This window comes from Oreochromis aureus, linkage group 4 (assembly GCF_013358895.1).
Source record: "Oreochromis aureus strain Israel breed Guangdong linkage group 4, ZZ_aureus, whole genome shotgun sequence".
In the NCBI taxonomy this organism is placed as follows: Eukaryota; Metazoa; Chordata; class Actinopteri; order Cichliformes; family Cichlidae; genus Oreochromis; species Oreochromis aureus.
In genome coordinates this window covers 2,051,792-2,068,673 of record NC_052945.1, presented here as the reverse complement: position 1 = coordinate 2,068,673, position 16,882 = coordinate 2,051,792, and the positions used below count along the sequence as shown (strand labels likewise).

Here is a 16,882-nt window from a genome sequence, read left to right as displayed (position 1 = left end):
CTGCTTAAAGCTGTAGCGTCCAGATTACTTACAGCTACTTCCTGCAGCTGATATAAGATGCGGTAAGCTGAACACAGCGTCAACCGTCTGTTTGTTGAAAAATAGTAACGGACCGCGTTTCCTTGTTAGTAACTGTAACGCCGTTGTAACGATAGGAATAGTAATTAGTTAGATTACTCGTTACTGAAAAAAGTAACACCGTTAGTAACGCCGTTATTCCCATCACTGCCCATAATGCACCACTGAATGACACAGGAAATCATTCCTGCCTGTGGCCATCTCCCTGTACAACTCCTCCATCTAATGCACAGTACACACTGCAATAGTTACAGCATTTACACCCTGAGCAGCTCCTTCAGCTGCTGCACCCACGATGTGGGACGGAGATTTCACACGTCTTTCCTTCCAGCTACTGTCAGACTCCACAACACGGTCTCTGCAGAAGACCACACATGTGCAGACACACAATTGTCACTGTCTCCCTGATGTGCAATATTACCAAGTGCAATTTTTCCTACTATGACATTTTATTCTTGTTGTATAGTACGTTTTTCTATTTTATCTTATTCTGTTTTTCGGAACATTTACTACTCTTAAACTTGGACTTTGTGTGGTGACGAAAAAAAGTTTCCCACGTGTGGGAAATTTGCTTAGGGACAAATATTCTGATTCTATTGATTGTCGTGCATTAATCTGACACACCTGACTGAAGCACCCGGTTTTCCTTTAACCTTCAAGTAAACACAGCTGGAAGTCCAAGCATGACCCGAGGACGGTGATTAGACGATACCTGTACCCTGCTCCTCGTGCAGATCACTGTTCATCAAGATATCTGAGAGGTTTTTCATTCTTCCTGCACTAAATAAATGAATAAAAGTCGTTTTAGATGTTTCCACATGTCACAGCTTTTAGTTTCAAACGAGAGTCGTGTGTTTCGGTCACTGACTTCCTGTTTGTCTGTTCTTTGGAGTCATGTTCAGTTTTACACAAAGAGAAGAGACGTGGACACAAACCTGTGCACAGTCTTTTTAAACAACAACAAACACGAACACATTAAAAAACAAACAGTTTGAATAAAACATGAATGATAGTTTTTTTTTCTTCCTGAAAATAAATTTAAAAAACGTTTTTTCTTCTGGAGTGCTTCCTGCTGTTCAACATCTGTCCATCTGATCAGCTGATCAATACAGATCCCACTCTGATGAGAGCTGACAGGAAACAACATCAGTCCCAAGGATACAAGCATCACACTGAGGAACACGTGTTCTTATAAACGTGGATGTTTGGTCCCGCCGCCGCTCACTTCTTCTTGTTCTCTTTGCAGGCGACCACGTAGCGCTGGGCCACGTTGAGTGGTGGCGAGTAACCGTCAGGGTACGACGTGTCCTCAAACAACACCGAGTAATCGTCCTGAGGCTGCGCGCACACACACGCACACACACACACACACACACACACACACACACACACACACACACTTTATTAACAGCTCTCAGTCACAGTTTCTGTCTCTGCGGCTGAAGCAGCTGCAGTTCCTCTGATGTCCACTAGAGGCTCCTATAATGAGTCAACCCCCACAGACTGTACAGAGAAGATGGAAGCAGTGTCTGTGACATCACCCAGTGGTTTTTGGCCCCCACCCTCCTCCAGGGTCAGAGCGCGGCGAGCTGCTGACCAGCTTTGGCTCTAAGTCGCCGTCACTTCCGACGCCAAAAACCAACATCACAGGAACCAAAACACGAATGCTGAGACTTCAAAGTGTTTCGAAACCAGAGGATGACGTCACAGTGGCCACGTGCATCTTTTATCTACAGTCTATGCAGAAGCTATAATGAATCTGGAATAAAAGTTACACAGAATAAACTCATAGAGGATAAAACATGAAAAGACTTTTATTAATCGGCGTTCCCTGAGCCGAGGCTGACCTGTCACAGACGCGCCTGTCAAAATAAAACCGTAAGCGGCGGCGCGGCGAGCCTCACCCTGTGCGGCGGCGTGTGGATCAGCGCTCGGTAGAAGCAGGTGGTCTGAGGGTAAAGGGCCAGCACCAGCTGGTCCTTACTGAACAGCGCCTCAGGGTCAGTCTCCGGGTTGGCTTTCCACTGCGGCAGAGGGATGATCCGCCGTCTGCTCAGCGTGTGCCGCCTGCTCGCACAGAAGAAGAAGAAGGAGGAGCAGATTTGTCACTTTCAGAGAACAAGCTGCTGAGATTCTCCCACAGAGCCCGGCACAGTTTACTCCTCTGTGACAAGATCAACACGTTTCGCGGTCTGAAACATACGAGCCCCGCCCACAATCACTGCATTCATTAATGAGTCAGAGGCGTGGCAATCAGGTTTAAACCGTCCCATATAAACCAGCCTCTGATTTTAACGTCTGTACACTGATATGAATAACGATGGAAACTGAAAATGGAGGAAATTTCACCGTGAAAGTCAACGAAAAACAGGCGAAGGGACGAAAATCTGCAGCATGAGAACGACTGTAAGAAGAAAGCCGAAGAGGAAAAGGTGGAAAAAAAAATTTAAGAAGAGCAAATAAAGAAAAGCAGGAGAAGGAAAACACCGAGAAGGGACGAAGAACCAGAGCAGATTTAAAATCCTATAAACGCTCGCTTCTCGCTAAAGCTGGGAGTCGTTCTCCGGCCTCGCTCACAAACTCGCTGCAGTCCGAGCTTTAACGTGAAAGCCGTTCACGCTGTTCCTGTCAGAGAACATAACGAAGCAGAACTCACTCTTTGCCCTCCTCGTCGATGTCGTCCACTTCGTACCTGCAGGGGGAGCAGAGGAGGCGTCAGAGGCTGACGATCGCATTACACCACGCAGGCGTCGCCACAAACGGTCACGTATTCTTACTTGTTGGTGGAATGGTTGTAGCTGACCACCTCAGCCAGGATCCACTGCTCGTCGCCCTCCACGCTCTTCACCCTCGCCGCCACCTTGTCTCCCTGTTTGGCCACGTAGTCGCTGCTCGCAGGGGTCGCCCCGCACAGAGGAGGAGGGCTGGAGAGGGAGGAGTCACAGAGAGGACGCCACATCACAAAGTCAGCTGGAGCACACCTGAGCATCGGGTACAAGCTACCAACAATAGCCGGTGCCGCTCGCTGCTCATGGCGGGAACAGAAGAGACACTCGGAGCGTAAACGTGATGTCCTCGTTGTTAAAGATAAGATGCCACCGTTTAACGTGATGGTGAAAGAAACGCATAAAAAGCCTGAAATAAAGACGTGACCTCACAGGAAGCCTGGGCGGGGACGCAAAGCTGCTCTTTAACACCATCAGGTGTTTCCATGGCGTTGTGGGGACGTCACTTGTGCCTAATATCGTGGCCACCAGCGTTGGGGCAGTACCACCTACCTCTCCCCTGGCTTGCCGATCCACAGAGGAAGTGTCATGGCTGACTGCTGGAGGAGCGTCATGAGGACACCGCGCCTCATCGTCTTCCTGGGAGGGTCACTGTCGCTGTAAACGCCCGCCATCTTTGCAGCTGCAGACAGACAGACAGACAGATGAGTTTTGTGTCACATGAAACAGGAAGTCCAGCTGCAGATGTGAGAGGCGGAATACCGGACACGCACCGATCCGCCGCTCCTCCAGCAAAGACTTGATTTCTGCGATCTTATCGAGGGCGTGACGCAGAATGCTGACAGAAAAGACACAAGAGAAGAAGAAAAAGGTGATTTTCACCCTCTGATCATCCTCACACTCTTAGTAAAAATGTGAAAACGAACAGGCTAGAAACCCGACATGAACGGAAACTGGAGCTCAGATTGTTGGATCGCCTGTTCGTGCAGTGACCTCACAGCAGCCATATTACTGGTCACATGATGTCATTAAAAAGGCTCCAACAGCACAGAGTCTCAGTCTGTACTCAGAGGAAATTACTGCTTATTGTGCTTCAGTCATGGTGTTCATGCATCTGTCCCCCTTTATTTTTTCATTTTTATAACCTTTATTTAAACAAAACAGTAACAAGCTTGAGACTGGAAGTCTCCTGTATAGCATATAAGTGACATCACCATGATCTTTAAGGGTTAAAGGTCATGCTCAGTGGTCTCTCACCTGCACTCCGCCTCAGCGTCTGCCTTGGCCGTGGTGTACAGCCCCCTCAGCTTGGTGCGGTAGTACGGAGAAGCTGCAGGAGACACACGTCCACGTTTAGGACCACAAGACAAATTCAGCACATGTGCTCAAAAGCTGCTGACACTCACTCTTGTTCTCAGTCTGCATCCTCTCGTGTGTTTTCTGGATGTTGAGCAGGTTGTGTTCACTGCGTGACCTCTCCTCCTGAAGCAGGCCGAGTGCAGGTAATTAGGATGTGATCAAAGCTTGACCTGATCAATCACAAAGGAAGCGGATCAATACTAACCTGTGTCTGTTTGATGAGCTGGTGGAGCTCAGTGAGCAGCTCCGCAATCTTGGGGTCAGCGGACATGATTTAACCTGTGAGGATGTGGAGCATCAAACAGCAGCGCTTAGTTACAACACACAAAACCTCATTTAAAAAACTTCTACTTTAAGGCGGTTTTAATGACGGTGAACACTTCACAAACCACAAATAGTCTGAACATTTCGATCACCGCGGTCATAACATACTGGAGATAAAGTTCCGAATTAATACTCGTATGCAATATAACTGAAGTCATGCTCTATGTGTGCTGGATGTGGCCTGGAAAACACGGTATGTCTTAAATAAATGATTTCTGAACGGAGTTTGATGTAAAGTTCGCTACAGACAAAAACGGCTCGGAGATGCTTCGTAACGCTAAAAATCGAAATAAAGAAAACCATTAGCGATATATATTCAACTCAGATAGATCATTGATCGGAATAAGCGTCATATTTCCCTCAAAACCAGCCCCCAAACCTCCTCACCGAACCACTTTCTTCAATTATTTGCGCTCAACTCACGAACCGCAGGTACTGGCCTTCTGTTCATCTTCTTTGGTGCTATTTGTGTGCAGCAGTTTCGGTGAACACACTGCCACCAGCTGGGCGGAGTGTGGTACTGCAGACACGGGGCGCTTAAAAACGTAAACATTTTGCTTTAAAAATTGTATTTCTTTTTCTTGTACTTATGTGACTTTATTATACCCCTTTGTAGCCATTCATTATTTATCTGTAATTTATTTGTGTGCAGTTATTTTGTGGTTTTTTAAAGATTTTTCCAGCTCTTTAGTGTTATTTTTTTGTGTACAAACATTTTGTCGCTTTCCCATTACCTGTGCTGTTTACAGTTGCCTCTGTGGTAATCTAGTGTTTCCTTGGAGGAAATTTGTGATCCTTTGTCAAGATATACGCTGGGGAAAGAAGAAGGAGACAGAGTGAGTTTAAAAATGGAAATTTACAAGAAAGAAATATTTAAGAAATATAAAACAGAAAATGTGTGTGTGTGTTTTTGTGAACCTGCAACGATAATGTCACGAATTCCAGTTTCTTCTCTCCTAGCCTGACCCTGTTTTTTGATTTATGTTTTTTTGATTTATGGTTTACCCCCGAGAGGAGGGGTAAACCTTCCACAGATCACCTTCATGTTAAAAACCTGAATTTTTTTTTAAAAAACAGACCAGCTTGATACCAGGATTCACCATGGCTACGAGTAAATGAAGAGCAGAGCCTGGATTTTAACCCCTGGACTGAGAAATGTGAGTCATTGTGGACGACAAACAGGGGAAAAGTCATCGTTTCCAGTCTCATGATAAAGATGGAGTCCAGGATTCAGCCGTAAACTGAAGATAAAGATCAGATTCTGGTGGACGTGTGATCCATGTGTTTGATAACTGCACACGTTCACGCTCTGCAGCCTCCATTAAAAGCATCAATGCTTTTAGTTTCCTCGGGTTTGTCTCCATCACTGCGATTGATTACAGTGATAGACAGATGCAGTGATTGATCGCTGATTGGTATTTCTGGGTCTGAAGCTTCATCAAACTCTTATTCTTGCAGTGAATGTTTCAGAGGAACACGTGAGGTCCACACATCGATCACTGATCGATCATAAATACAGTTCATTAAGATTTCAGTGTGCGAGCAGATGAAGGCCTCTGATTGGTTCTTTGATATCAGCTCCATGAAAGAGGAATAAACTTGTTCCAGGCTGAGGACAGAGAGTCTGTCACCGCTTCTGAAACAGGAAATCTGATTTCAGGTCTTCTCTAAACCTGCTGTCTGATAGCGTCCCTTTCAAAATAAAATCCTGCTGACTGTTGTTTTTCTGTTAGAAGAAATGGGTGGTTATCTCTCAGGTGAGAGGAGGAGGAGCCTGTTGTCGGGCGTGTGCTGCTGGTGTCGTCCGACACTGAAACAACTCTACAGGTAAACATCCTGATAGTTAATCATTAACGTCTGTGGCGAGGTGACCCGTCACTCTGAGGTCAGAGCGCCGACGTGCAGGAGACACTCAAAGGAAAAGCGCCACAGATAAACACAGCGACTCTCTACCTGCAATCCAGCTGTTATTGGTTTTATTTATTGATCCCTGAAGCAGTCAGAAGGTCAGCACACACCTGACAGATAACCAAAGTGACGCCCGTGAACAGCAAATATCAAGTGCAGAGTCAGCCTCAGGCAGAGCTGTGCTGTGCGCACCGATGGAAACCACAAGCAAACCTTTATTTAAGCTGTAAAATAACAAGTCCAAACTGTCCAAGCATGCGAACAGGCACATCCTTAAACTCACAGAGGACTCGGCCATCATTAGTCCTCTGACTTCAGAGAGTCTCACCCTGGACTACAGTCCAACATCACGCGCTCAGATACTGGAGGGAACAACAGAAACACCTTGGGCCGTCGCTGATGATGGTTTAGAGCTGGACACTGATGTGGAAGCAGAGGTCAGGAGAAGCCACGACGCCTGTGCTTTTTCTGAAAGAAGAGAAATGACGTTTTTAACTTTTGTTGAATCAGTCTGAATATTTTCTGTCATCGATGGAAATGTTGGAACCAAACTAAATACTGTTCACGAGCAGCAGGCAGAGCGACAGGCCTGAGCTGCTGTGGATCCCCCGCACGAGTAACAGCACCAAAAACCTCTTTAGATCCTTTTATGTGCCATCTGAGCCGTCCCCGCACCGCTTTAGTGGTTTTTACACACTGTAGTGATTTTTTACTGCAGGATTACGTCTCATGATTTTGTATATTTGGTGTATTTTGGATGTGGAGTTCTTTCTGCTCTTTGTGGATCATTTCTCGACTGTCTGTAAAACAAGTTTCCAGTCAGGACTATGAAACGGCTGAATCCTGCACACAGGGAGACACAGGTGATATAAGAATCAAGGCCAGGAGAGACTACCAAAATAAAACAGGAAGTGAGCAGCAATAACTACACATGTGGGAAGTGACAAAAGAGGAAGAGACAGGAAGCACCGAGGTGAAAATATTCGGGGTCGCTCCATTTCTTCTTGACCGTCTTCAGTTTGAACAAAAATGTTACGGTCCAAAGTTTGAGCAGTTATAATGAGCACTGTGAAATTTTAGCTTCATACATCAAACACATGATGTATTTATATTTACAGTGATAACTGAGACTTTGTTAAATGTCTTCATGTTTTGTTTCTTTGTTTAATTTAACCTGAATTATGAAAGGACAGAAGGTCAAACACTGGCAGGTATGTAGAGCACGTCTGCTCATTTATAATTGGACGTTCTTCTGGAAACTCCAGTTGTTGTTTTTCTTTGGAAAAGACAAGATTTCTGTTTCTGTGGTACAACCTGTCATATTTGTTCAATCTGGCATGAAAGTTGCATAAAAATGTTTTTTCTTCACTTTTGTGGAGAAGGTTCGAGGTTACTTTATTTACACCTGTAGGTAAATTTGCTTTACTGAAAAATGTGTTTGGCAACACACACCTGTTTAAGCCTGACAGACACATATTTGGTAATTAGACGAGATGAATCAAATCAAAAAACAGTTCTTATTAAGTTCAGTGATGGCAGTTCACCCCATAGAGGGGTTACCCTGTGACTCACCTGTCAGACGCCTGGACCATCTCACTATGTGACTCAGTGCATTTTTCTCTGTGGCAGAGGTCTGACTGAACCATGCCACCAAACAAAGAGATAAAAATAAATTAGAATTCCTCGGTCAGTGTGGAAATGAGCAAGTTCCCTTTGGCAGTGAGGGTGCCGGTGACCCTCTGTGCTTCTTTTTCACTGATTATGGTCTCAGGATATTTCTGTGATTGCACTCGCTCCATCTCTGTGGCCTAAAGTCAGAAACCATATCTTTGTTTTAGATATGTTCAACTGAAGGTAAGAGACTTAAGAGACTGAGTTCTTTTGCACCAGTGGTGGGCAGTAACGTGTAATCTGATTACTTTTTCAAGTAACGAGTAAAGTAAGGGATTAAGATTGCAAAAAGTAATTAGATTACCATTACTTTCGCGTTATTAAATCGTGATTTTGTTTGTGAGAGTGTCTCATGACAATGATGTGCGAGTGTGTGCGATGTCTGTGGCAGCAACAGATGTGTGCAGATCAACCGTGGATAACATGGAGTGATGGAGAGAGTACGACCATGCAGCGTTTAAAGCGTGGAAGTAATCACATTACTTTGAGTTTGATTCTGTAAAAACTGACAAAAACATCAGCGTCTGCTGTTCACTCTGCGTGGGAAGAAAACTTCTTTCTACAGAGAAAAATGAAACTTCAACTCTGAGTGAGCAGCGAGCACGCCGCCACGGGAATGTGACACTCACAGAGGAACCCCCGGATCCTCCCACTGACATGACCGCTGAGGGCAAACCTCCACCCGCCCCACTCCTGCTAAACAGGTGACAATAGATTTAAGAGCGACAGGACTCAGAGCTGCTGAATCTTTGATTTTATTAATTTTCTGCTGTGTTTTACTTTCATCTATTTGAAAGAGTGTAAACACAAAACAATATTTATTATTTTTATATGCTGGGATATGCAGGAAATAGGTTTAAATGTTAAAGTCAAAGACTGATGGATATAATTTAATTTATGCTTAATTCATTGTGCATAAAGATTAAAACAAATAAAACAATTTATAAAAAGAGACTTTTTCATTTGGTTACATTTTATATGATGGATTATGCAGAAAAAATAAATTTGGGCTGAATCAGAATCAGAATCAGAATCAGAATCAGAATCAGAAAGGGTTTTATTGCCAAATGTTGAGCAGGTTTACAACATTAGGAAATTGCTGCGGTACTTAGTGCAAAACATAATGTTATACAACTCTTAAATAGACATAAAAATAAGAATTAAAAGTGCTAAGAGGATAGATATGTACATGAGTGCAGGTGGTGATCAGTGCAAACATGGAATGATGCAGTGAACACAGTGTAGGGTCATGTGATTGTGGTGGGAACAGTCATATGGTTATTGTTCATTAGTCCAACAGCAGAGGGGAAGAAACTGTTCTTGTGGCGAGAGGTTCTGGTGCAAATGGACCGGAGCCTCCTGCCTGAGGGGAGCAGGTCAAACAGACTGTGTCCAGGGTGAGAAGGGTCAGCTGTGATCCGAGCTGCACGCCCCAGTGTCCTGGAGGTGTACAGGTCCTGCAGAGATGGGAGTCTGCAGCCAATCACCTTCTCAGCAGAGCGCACAACATGCTGCAGTCTCTGTTTGTCCCTGATAGTGGCTCCAGCGTACCACACGGTGATGGAGGAGGTGAGGATGGACTCGATGATTGCGGTGTAGAATTGCATCATCGTCCATGTTGGCAGGTTGAATTTCTTCAGCTGCCTCAGGAAGTACATCCTCTGCTGGGCTTTCTTTATGACGGAGGTGATGGTGGGCTCCCACTTCAGGTCCTGGGTGATGGTGGTACCCAGGAAGCGGAATGAGTCCACAGAGGTGATGAGGGTGTCAGTCAGGATGATGGGGGGGAGTGGGGCTGTGTGCTTCCTGAAGTCCACAATAATCTCCACTGTCTTCTGGGCATTCAGCACCAGGTTGTTGTGGCTGCACCAGGACACCAGACGTTCAACCTCCCTCCTGTAGGCAGACTCGTCCCCGTCCGAGATGAGTCCAATAACGGTGGTGTCATCTGCAAACTTGATTAGCTTGACAGACTGGTGGGTGGAGGTGCAGCAGTTGGTGTACAGGGAGAAGAGCAGAGGAGAAAGAACACAGCCCTGAGGGGAGCCGGTGCTGATGGTCTGGGAGTCCGAGACATTCTTTCCCAAACGTCTGTTGCTTTATTACGAATTCAGGTTGTGTATCATGTTTTTAAAAGTAATTAAGTAACTAATTACTTTTGAAAATAAGTAAACAGTAAAGTAATGGGATTACTTTCTTCAGGACGCTGCTTATGTTCATATGAACTGTATGAGAGTCTTTTAGACGTCGCTGAGTTTGTTTCAGTTTGTGTTTCACTTCCAAACATCCAAAAATCAGAAGAACTAAAACATTCAAAGTGTTTGAAAAATCTCTGTCTGAATTAAAACTGTTCAATCATTTCATGTTAAAATGATTCTGCATGCTTTATTTTACATACATGGAATTCTATTATGACGCGTTAAGTAATCATCACTGTTCGTCTTTTGCACTGTACATTTTTCATATTTAACCCGTCAGTACAAACTTTGGGCCCTGACTTTAGTAAATCAGAGGTGGCTAAGGCTGTGCTGGTTTGAGACGGATAAAAACTGGAAACACTGGTTCAAAGAAGCAGCACTGTGATGGAGGCCAGCTGTAAAAATACTAAAACTCAGAAAAACCAAAATGATTCGCGTGCACGAGAGGACGCACGTGCACCCTAAACCCTCAACATGTCCAACGATCAGTGACCTCGGCCTCTCAGGTGAAGATTTCCTGCTTTTCTTACTGATTTTTAGGGATTTTAATCAATAAATGAAACAATTTCAGGAGATTTAAAAGGAAATGTTTACAGCTGTGTTAGTGCGTGTAACGTGCAGTAAAAGGATTCATGAAGATGAAAACACCTGAGCAAGTTTTCAGCCGCAGTTAATGTTTACCTGCTGATATCAGCTGATATCTGTGACCTGTGTGTTCTGTGGGAGCGCGGCACGCCTCGCACATGTGACTGCGCACACGTCTGCAGCAAAGAAAACATCCTGAGCTCAGATCCTGCAGATTACACACTCGGTTTAAAACGTGTAAACATGCAGCCGTGACTTAGAGCTGCGACATAAACATGATAAAAGGTTGATTTCATGAAAAAAGTCAGTTATTCATGAAATATTTCAAACTGTGAGATAAACAGTCAAACGTGAGGAGAGAAAGTACAGAAACAGAAGTTTCCCCGATTCAGCAGAATAACGAGATTTCAGCTCGACGTCTGACATTACACCGACGAGCAAACGTCAAAAAATCATGTTTCACTGAGTCGGAGCTGCAGCATGAAGACATGATCGTCCACAGTTTGCTGCTAAAAACACAAAATCATCATCGGAAAGATTCGACTTCCTGAGTCAGAAAAGATACAAATAAATTTATAAGATATAAAAATATAAAACTTATGAATGATAAACAAACACGTGTGATGAGTTTAAATCTAAAAAGCAGAAAATTCAATTCAAGGTTTAAAAGTTGTGTTTGTGTCTGCGTGTGTGTGTGTCTGTGTGTGTCTGTGTGTCTGTGTGTGTCTGCGTGTGTGTGTGTGTGTCTGTGTGTGTGTCTGTGTGTGTGTCTGTGTGTGTGTCTGTGTGTGTCTGTGTGTCTGTGTGTGTGTCTGTGTGTGTGTCTGTGTGTGTCTGTGTGTGTGTGTGTGTGTGTGTGTCTGTGTGTGTCTGTGTCTGTGTGTGTGTCTGTGTGTCAGGAGGTCATGTTTACGACACGCCATGACTCAGGAAAACGTTCCTGCAGTCTCACATCCTCCTCTGCAGCCGGCTCAGTCACGTCACTCACGAGGAGTCTGAGAAGCCTCCTCCCGACTCCTCCCGACTCCTCCTGACTCCTCCTGACTCCTCCTGCTGCTGTTTACAGCACAAACCACCTGAAACAGCTTCAGTTGCTCAGAAAGTGACACCTGTGCTGAGCTGAAGTGTTTTACAGCCCAAATGTAAAAATGTCCTGACTCTCAAACACGAGCAGACAACAAAGCGCTCGTTCTTCTGTTTGTTCCTCTGAGACGCTCAGTCCAAAGTTTGTTCCACACAGATTAGATAACTCAGTTTAAATGTGAACACAAGGACACAAAGCTAATATATGCAGTAACTGCAGCGGCCCTTTCATGCTGCTTTGAATCCTTCAGCAGCGTCTTCAGTTTTCGCTGCATGTTTTTCCAAAAAAGTAAGTATTTAAACTGATATGAAAAACAAAAGTGGAAACGGTTACAATCGTGTCTGAAAGGATGTCTGAGTGATGAGAGTGATGAGAGGAAACAAACCGAAAAGCCAGGCTCCAAAAGTCACAGTGAAGCTTCTGGAGATGAGCCTCGGTCACATTAATGGAAACATTTCTGCAGGATGACTCTGATCTGCTGTCACGGCCTGCAGTGCAGGTGGAGCAGCGTTAGATAAACACCATGAACCAGGTCAGGGTCATGTGACCACAGCAGCTGCTGATAACCAAGGAAAACAGACCCGGGATCATCTGCGGGAACCAAGGTCGGGTCTCACAGTGAGTCACAGGACCAGAGTCCACGTACACAGGTGTCACAGGCATGTGATGAAGATAACACAAGCTTCATGGTCAAAAACAGGACAGGTTAAGGAAAGTTAGGATACGTTGGTGGGTACATAAAAAGTACCAAAACAAGAGTATACAGTCAAATAAGTTTAAATTAGCTGTAAAAACCAACGAGAGCTAATAACTATGTAAACAAAGGTTTAAAACTATGAGAAGAAATACTGAATGTGACTTTGAATAAATAAAATGTAGAAATATGAGATAAAAAGTTGTGTATTCAACACAAAGAGTGTGTTCTTAATCTTGTTATGCAGAGGCTGCAGCTCTGTGGCTGATGCAACATTAGTGCAGAGGAAAGAGGAGCCCTGCAGGAGGAGTCAGGAGGAGGAGGAGGTGCATGCTTCTCATATATAAACAAGCACAGAAAGACGAAAAACAGACAAACCTGCGAACACTGAGGCTTACTGCGCAGACGCAAAGATCTCTGACAAACTTGTAGAAAAACAAACATGAGTCACGTCGACGTGAAAAACATGAAGCCCACCAAGTTTGAGGACGAGTACTACGACGAGTACGAGTACTATAACCTGACGGATAAATACGCAGGTGAGCTACCCTGTCCTGGTTCCGTCCGGTTCGTGTTCCGGGCCCGGAAAACTCACTGCTTTAGTTTTTCTGTTGCAGAAGGTTCGGCTCGGAAGGGCAGGACAAAGAAGGAGGCCAGCGACAACACCAACAGACACAACCCCGCAGGACATGAGCGCAAGATCGTGGAGAAGCTCCAGAACAGCGAGAAGAAAGCCAAGGAGTGAATACTGAGGTAAACCCTGGAAAACCGTGTTTGTGTGTCAGTGACTGTGCGCCGAAGTAAAGTAGGAATGCAGTTTCAGCCAGAGCAAAGGCGTCTGACTCACACGAGTCCGTTTGCACTGACAGAGGCCATAAACACTTAAAAACGGGCAGATTTCTGAACGCTGTCTGGTCTGTGGCTATTTGGAACGCTGGAACAGGGCAAACGTGACGCCAGACGCGCCGCGTGCAGAACTTCCTTTACGATTGTTTGAATTTAAGCCTCTCCCGCAGCGGTTTTTGCTGCCACACTTTGATTTTACAGCCCTCAGAAAAGAGTCCAAAGTTGCTTTTTATATCGAGTCCTGCGCCGAATTTTACACAGCGTGTTTCCTGTGTAGGAGGTCCAGTTTGAATCTTTGTTCTCGGTTTCTTTGCTCGAGGATCGGTCTGAATCTGAAATCGGCGATTTTTAAACGAATGTTTGGAACACAGCATACTGAACCATATCAAGCATTTTCCTAAACTGCGCTTGCTCCACAGTTATTAACAATAATTAACTGTTAATTAACAGCTGAATTTAAAGCCAGCTGTTCTTGTTACTGTTAAGGTTGAGTAGTAGTGACGTCATGAGTGAAAAGACAGCTTAGCTGTTGTTTTAGCTATAATATATGTCATATATTTCCCGTAGAATATGAATTCCCTCAGAACAAAACTGTTTATTAACTCTTGCCGCTCGCCTCCTGCACGTCATCACCAGGTTCATAGTTTGAATGGGCAGATTTCCAGTAGAGGTTTGGTGCAGAGGGCAGAGGCTAACAGTTTGTACACTTTTACAATCCTCCTCCTGCTCTTCCTCTCCTTCTTTGCCCCACCCCACCCCAAGCCTTCTCCATCCTCCTTCTTTTCCACATCCCTGTTCGTCTTCTTCATGTTCTCCCTTGTCCTCCTCCTCCTCCTCCTCCTGCCTCCTCATCTCTTTTCTTCTTACGTGCCCTCCTGGTGGCCTGTGCAGGTACTGCAAGTCAATTAGAAATGATACAGTTCTTACATCATTTTTAAGCTTTATTATGATTTAATCCTACAGGATAAACTCGTATATGTAGCTGACAGATCACGTAATGAAACTGTAGATGAAGAAAACATTATGGAAAAGTTTAATTTTGGATTTTAAAGCTTTTTTTAAAAAGATTTTTAACACATGGTGCTGCTGGTGGTAAATAGATGCTTGAACTCCTCGTGTTTATGTCTTTTAATTAATTATTTGATATTTTTCTTTTCTACTTCAGGGAATCTCGGACGGCTCATCCCGGAAACCGACCATGGCGTCCTTGGCAACAGAACGACACGTGCAGATGGCAGGAGCGTCTGAGCTCCGATGGGCCCGCAGGTGTTGGAGAGCTCTCACCTGAGGCGGCGTGCCCCTGGGTCCCCGCTCGGACCGCGACCGCGCACCGAGACTGCGGTGGCGGCAAATGGCTCATTCTTAAGGATGTTTTTTAAAACTTGTTTTTACGATTAAAGACTTATTAAACTGAAATGAGAGTGTTCATTTTTTCTTCCTTTTAGGCCTCAGTGAAAAAACACAGCCTGTATGTAAAAGATGGATGTAGTGAGGTGCCAGGAAAGAGAGCCTGGAAAGTTCAGACATTGGTGTTTAAACACCAGACATTGGTGCCAGCGTTCTTCCCTGTCCAGGATGTGTACATCCTCATCGTTGAAAGAGTGTCCACTGGCCTGTAGGTGTAAATAAACTGCAGAGTCCTGGCCTGACGAGGTCGCTCTTCTGTGTTGTAGCCAGAGGTTGTTTGGTTTCCCCGATGTATAAATCCTGGCAATCCTCCTGGCACTGAACAGCGTACACTATGTTACTCTGTTTGTGTCGGGGGACCCGATCCTTGGGGTGGACCGGTTTTTGGTGCATCGTGTTTTGGGGTTTAAAAGCCACAGAGACCCGGTGTTTAGAAAAAATGCGTCTCAGCTGCTCCGATACTCCTGACACATATGGGATCACTACAGGTTTTCGCCTGGGCAGCGGTTGTCCTTCTCTCCTGGATCAGCTGGAGCTTTCTTTAGGAGCCTTCCCAGCTTTGACAAAAGTCCAGCTGGGATAACCACATTTACTCAGGGCCTTCTTCATGTGCTGTTCTTCTGCCTCCCTGGCCGCTGTGTCAGTGGGGATGGTGTTCGCTCTGTGTTGTAGCGTCCTGATGACACTCAGTTTTAGATAATACAAAAACTTACTACATGATGAATAATCAGATGTCTTAAAAAGAAGACATACTAAGTTTTTTTTTTGAAGAACTGTTGAACAAACGCTGTGAAGAGAAGAATAATAACTCTGTGCAGACCTGCCTTTAAATAAAACATCATTCTGCAGGTTTATTTGAACTCACACCTTGTGGAAAATTCATCAAATCAAAAACAGCCCAGTTTCAAAGAAATAAAACTTTTTAAAATAAAAAGAATAATCTGAACTGTTTGTATGTAATTATGACTTCAGTCCATTTCATCATCTCCTGTTCTTCCATCACGCTGCAGGCAGCAATCAGCCGTCCTGAGCGTGACGTAAACCTTCATCAGGGTCAGAAACATAGATATTTATTTTAAAATAAGAGCATATTAAATGATTCTGTTCTCACTTTTTTAGTGTGATTTCTGTTTGTGAACATCACTGCAGAGCTTCTCCATATCAGGGCTGTAAGAAATCACTGTAACATTCATGCAGGACTGCAGAGGAAAGACGCGTTTGGACTTTGTGTAGTTCCTGTTGGGAAAACCTGCTCGCATGTGGATCCAAAGATGACGGGACTCTGAAATATGGAGAGAAATTTGTCTCAGAAGTGCTGCAAATGTTTGCGATATGACATCCAAACCTGAACAAATGCTGATCATTTACCCACAGTTTATTAAGTTCAGCTCACAAATCCCATAATTTTCTCTTTCAGAAACCTTTCTGTCTGAAACGTATCAAACTACACCTGACGTATTTCTCTCCATGTTGAAAACAGATTTTTTCATAGCAGCAGCTTTATCCCAGATCCGTAGTACAGAGGCCTCCTGCTGATGCTCCCTGCTCTGAGTTTAGCTCGTAGCTGCTAACCAGCTCTGTGCTCTGGGTCAACTTACAGTGAAGTGCAGAGATGGAGCCAGCAGAGCTTTGTTCCTCTGGAGGCCATGAACACAGTGACTGCTGGCTCTGTTAGCTGCTCCTATAAACATATCTCCAAAAGTTGATTCTGTTCATCTGGACGTAGCATTTTGTGGGAGAAACGTTTTGTCATCATCCAAGTGACTTCTTCAGTCTCAGCTGACTGCAGGTTTCCCCAAACCTTATAAACAGTACATTTGCATAATGACTGAAACCAGCCCACTGAAGGAACAATGGGCTGTGAGGTCAGTTCCTTAATCATAATTATGCAAATTTTCATGACCACTGATCAACAACCACTGATCAATAACCATGAGTCCCATCCACAGAGAGAGAGGTTTTTAAACCCCCAAACACGCTGCACCAAAAACCGGTCCACCCC

The 16,882-nt window shown here is 44.6% G+C and overlaps 2 protein-coding genes across 3 annotated transcripts; one reads left to right on the top strand and one right to left on the bottom strand.

The window, feature by feature from the left end:
• Window positions 1-1,013: 1,013 nt before the first annotated feature.
• Window positions 1,014-4,989, bottom strand: sgf29 (SAGA complex associated factor 29). 2 transcript variants are annotated; one of them, XM_031737718.2, is made up of 10 exons: window positions 4,875-4,989; window positions 4,369-4,442; window positions 4,211-4,286; window positions 4,062-4,134; window positions 3,578-3,642; window positions 3,357-3,486; window positions 2,856-3,002; window positions 2,735-2,770; window positions 1,983-2,145; window positions 1,014-1,416 (listed from the first exon to the last, which is right to left on the bottom strand). In XM_031737718.2, exons 2-10 carry the CDS (start codon window positions 4,432-4,434, stop codon window positions 1,300-1,302), a joined length of 873 nt encoding a protein of 290 aa, XP_031593578.1. In that variant the 5' UTR covers window positions 4,435-4,442; window positions 4,875-4,989; the 3' UTR covers window positions 1,014-1,299. The 2 variants fall into 2 exon arrangements, with proteins under 2 accessions (XP_031593578.1, XP_039467597.1); XM_039611663.1 differs by having other exon boundaries at window positions 1,282-1,416; window positions 1,926-2,145.
• Window positions 4,990-12,986: 7,997 nt separating this feature from the next.
• Window positions 12,987-14,889, top strand: nupr1b (nuclear protein 1b). Its single transcript, XM_031737722.2, has 3 exons — window positions 12,987-13,166; window positions 13,245-13,380; window positions 14,639-14,889. Exons 1-2 carry the CDS (start codon window positions 13,070-13,072, stop codon window positions 13,370-13,372), a joined length of 225 nt encoding a protein of 74 aa, XP_031593582.1. The 5' UTR covers window positions 12,987-13,069; the 3' UTR covers window positions 13,373-13,380; window positions 14,639-14,889.
• The last annotated feature ends 1,993 nt before the right edge of the window (window positions 14,890-16,882 follow it).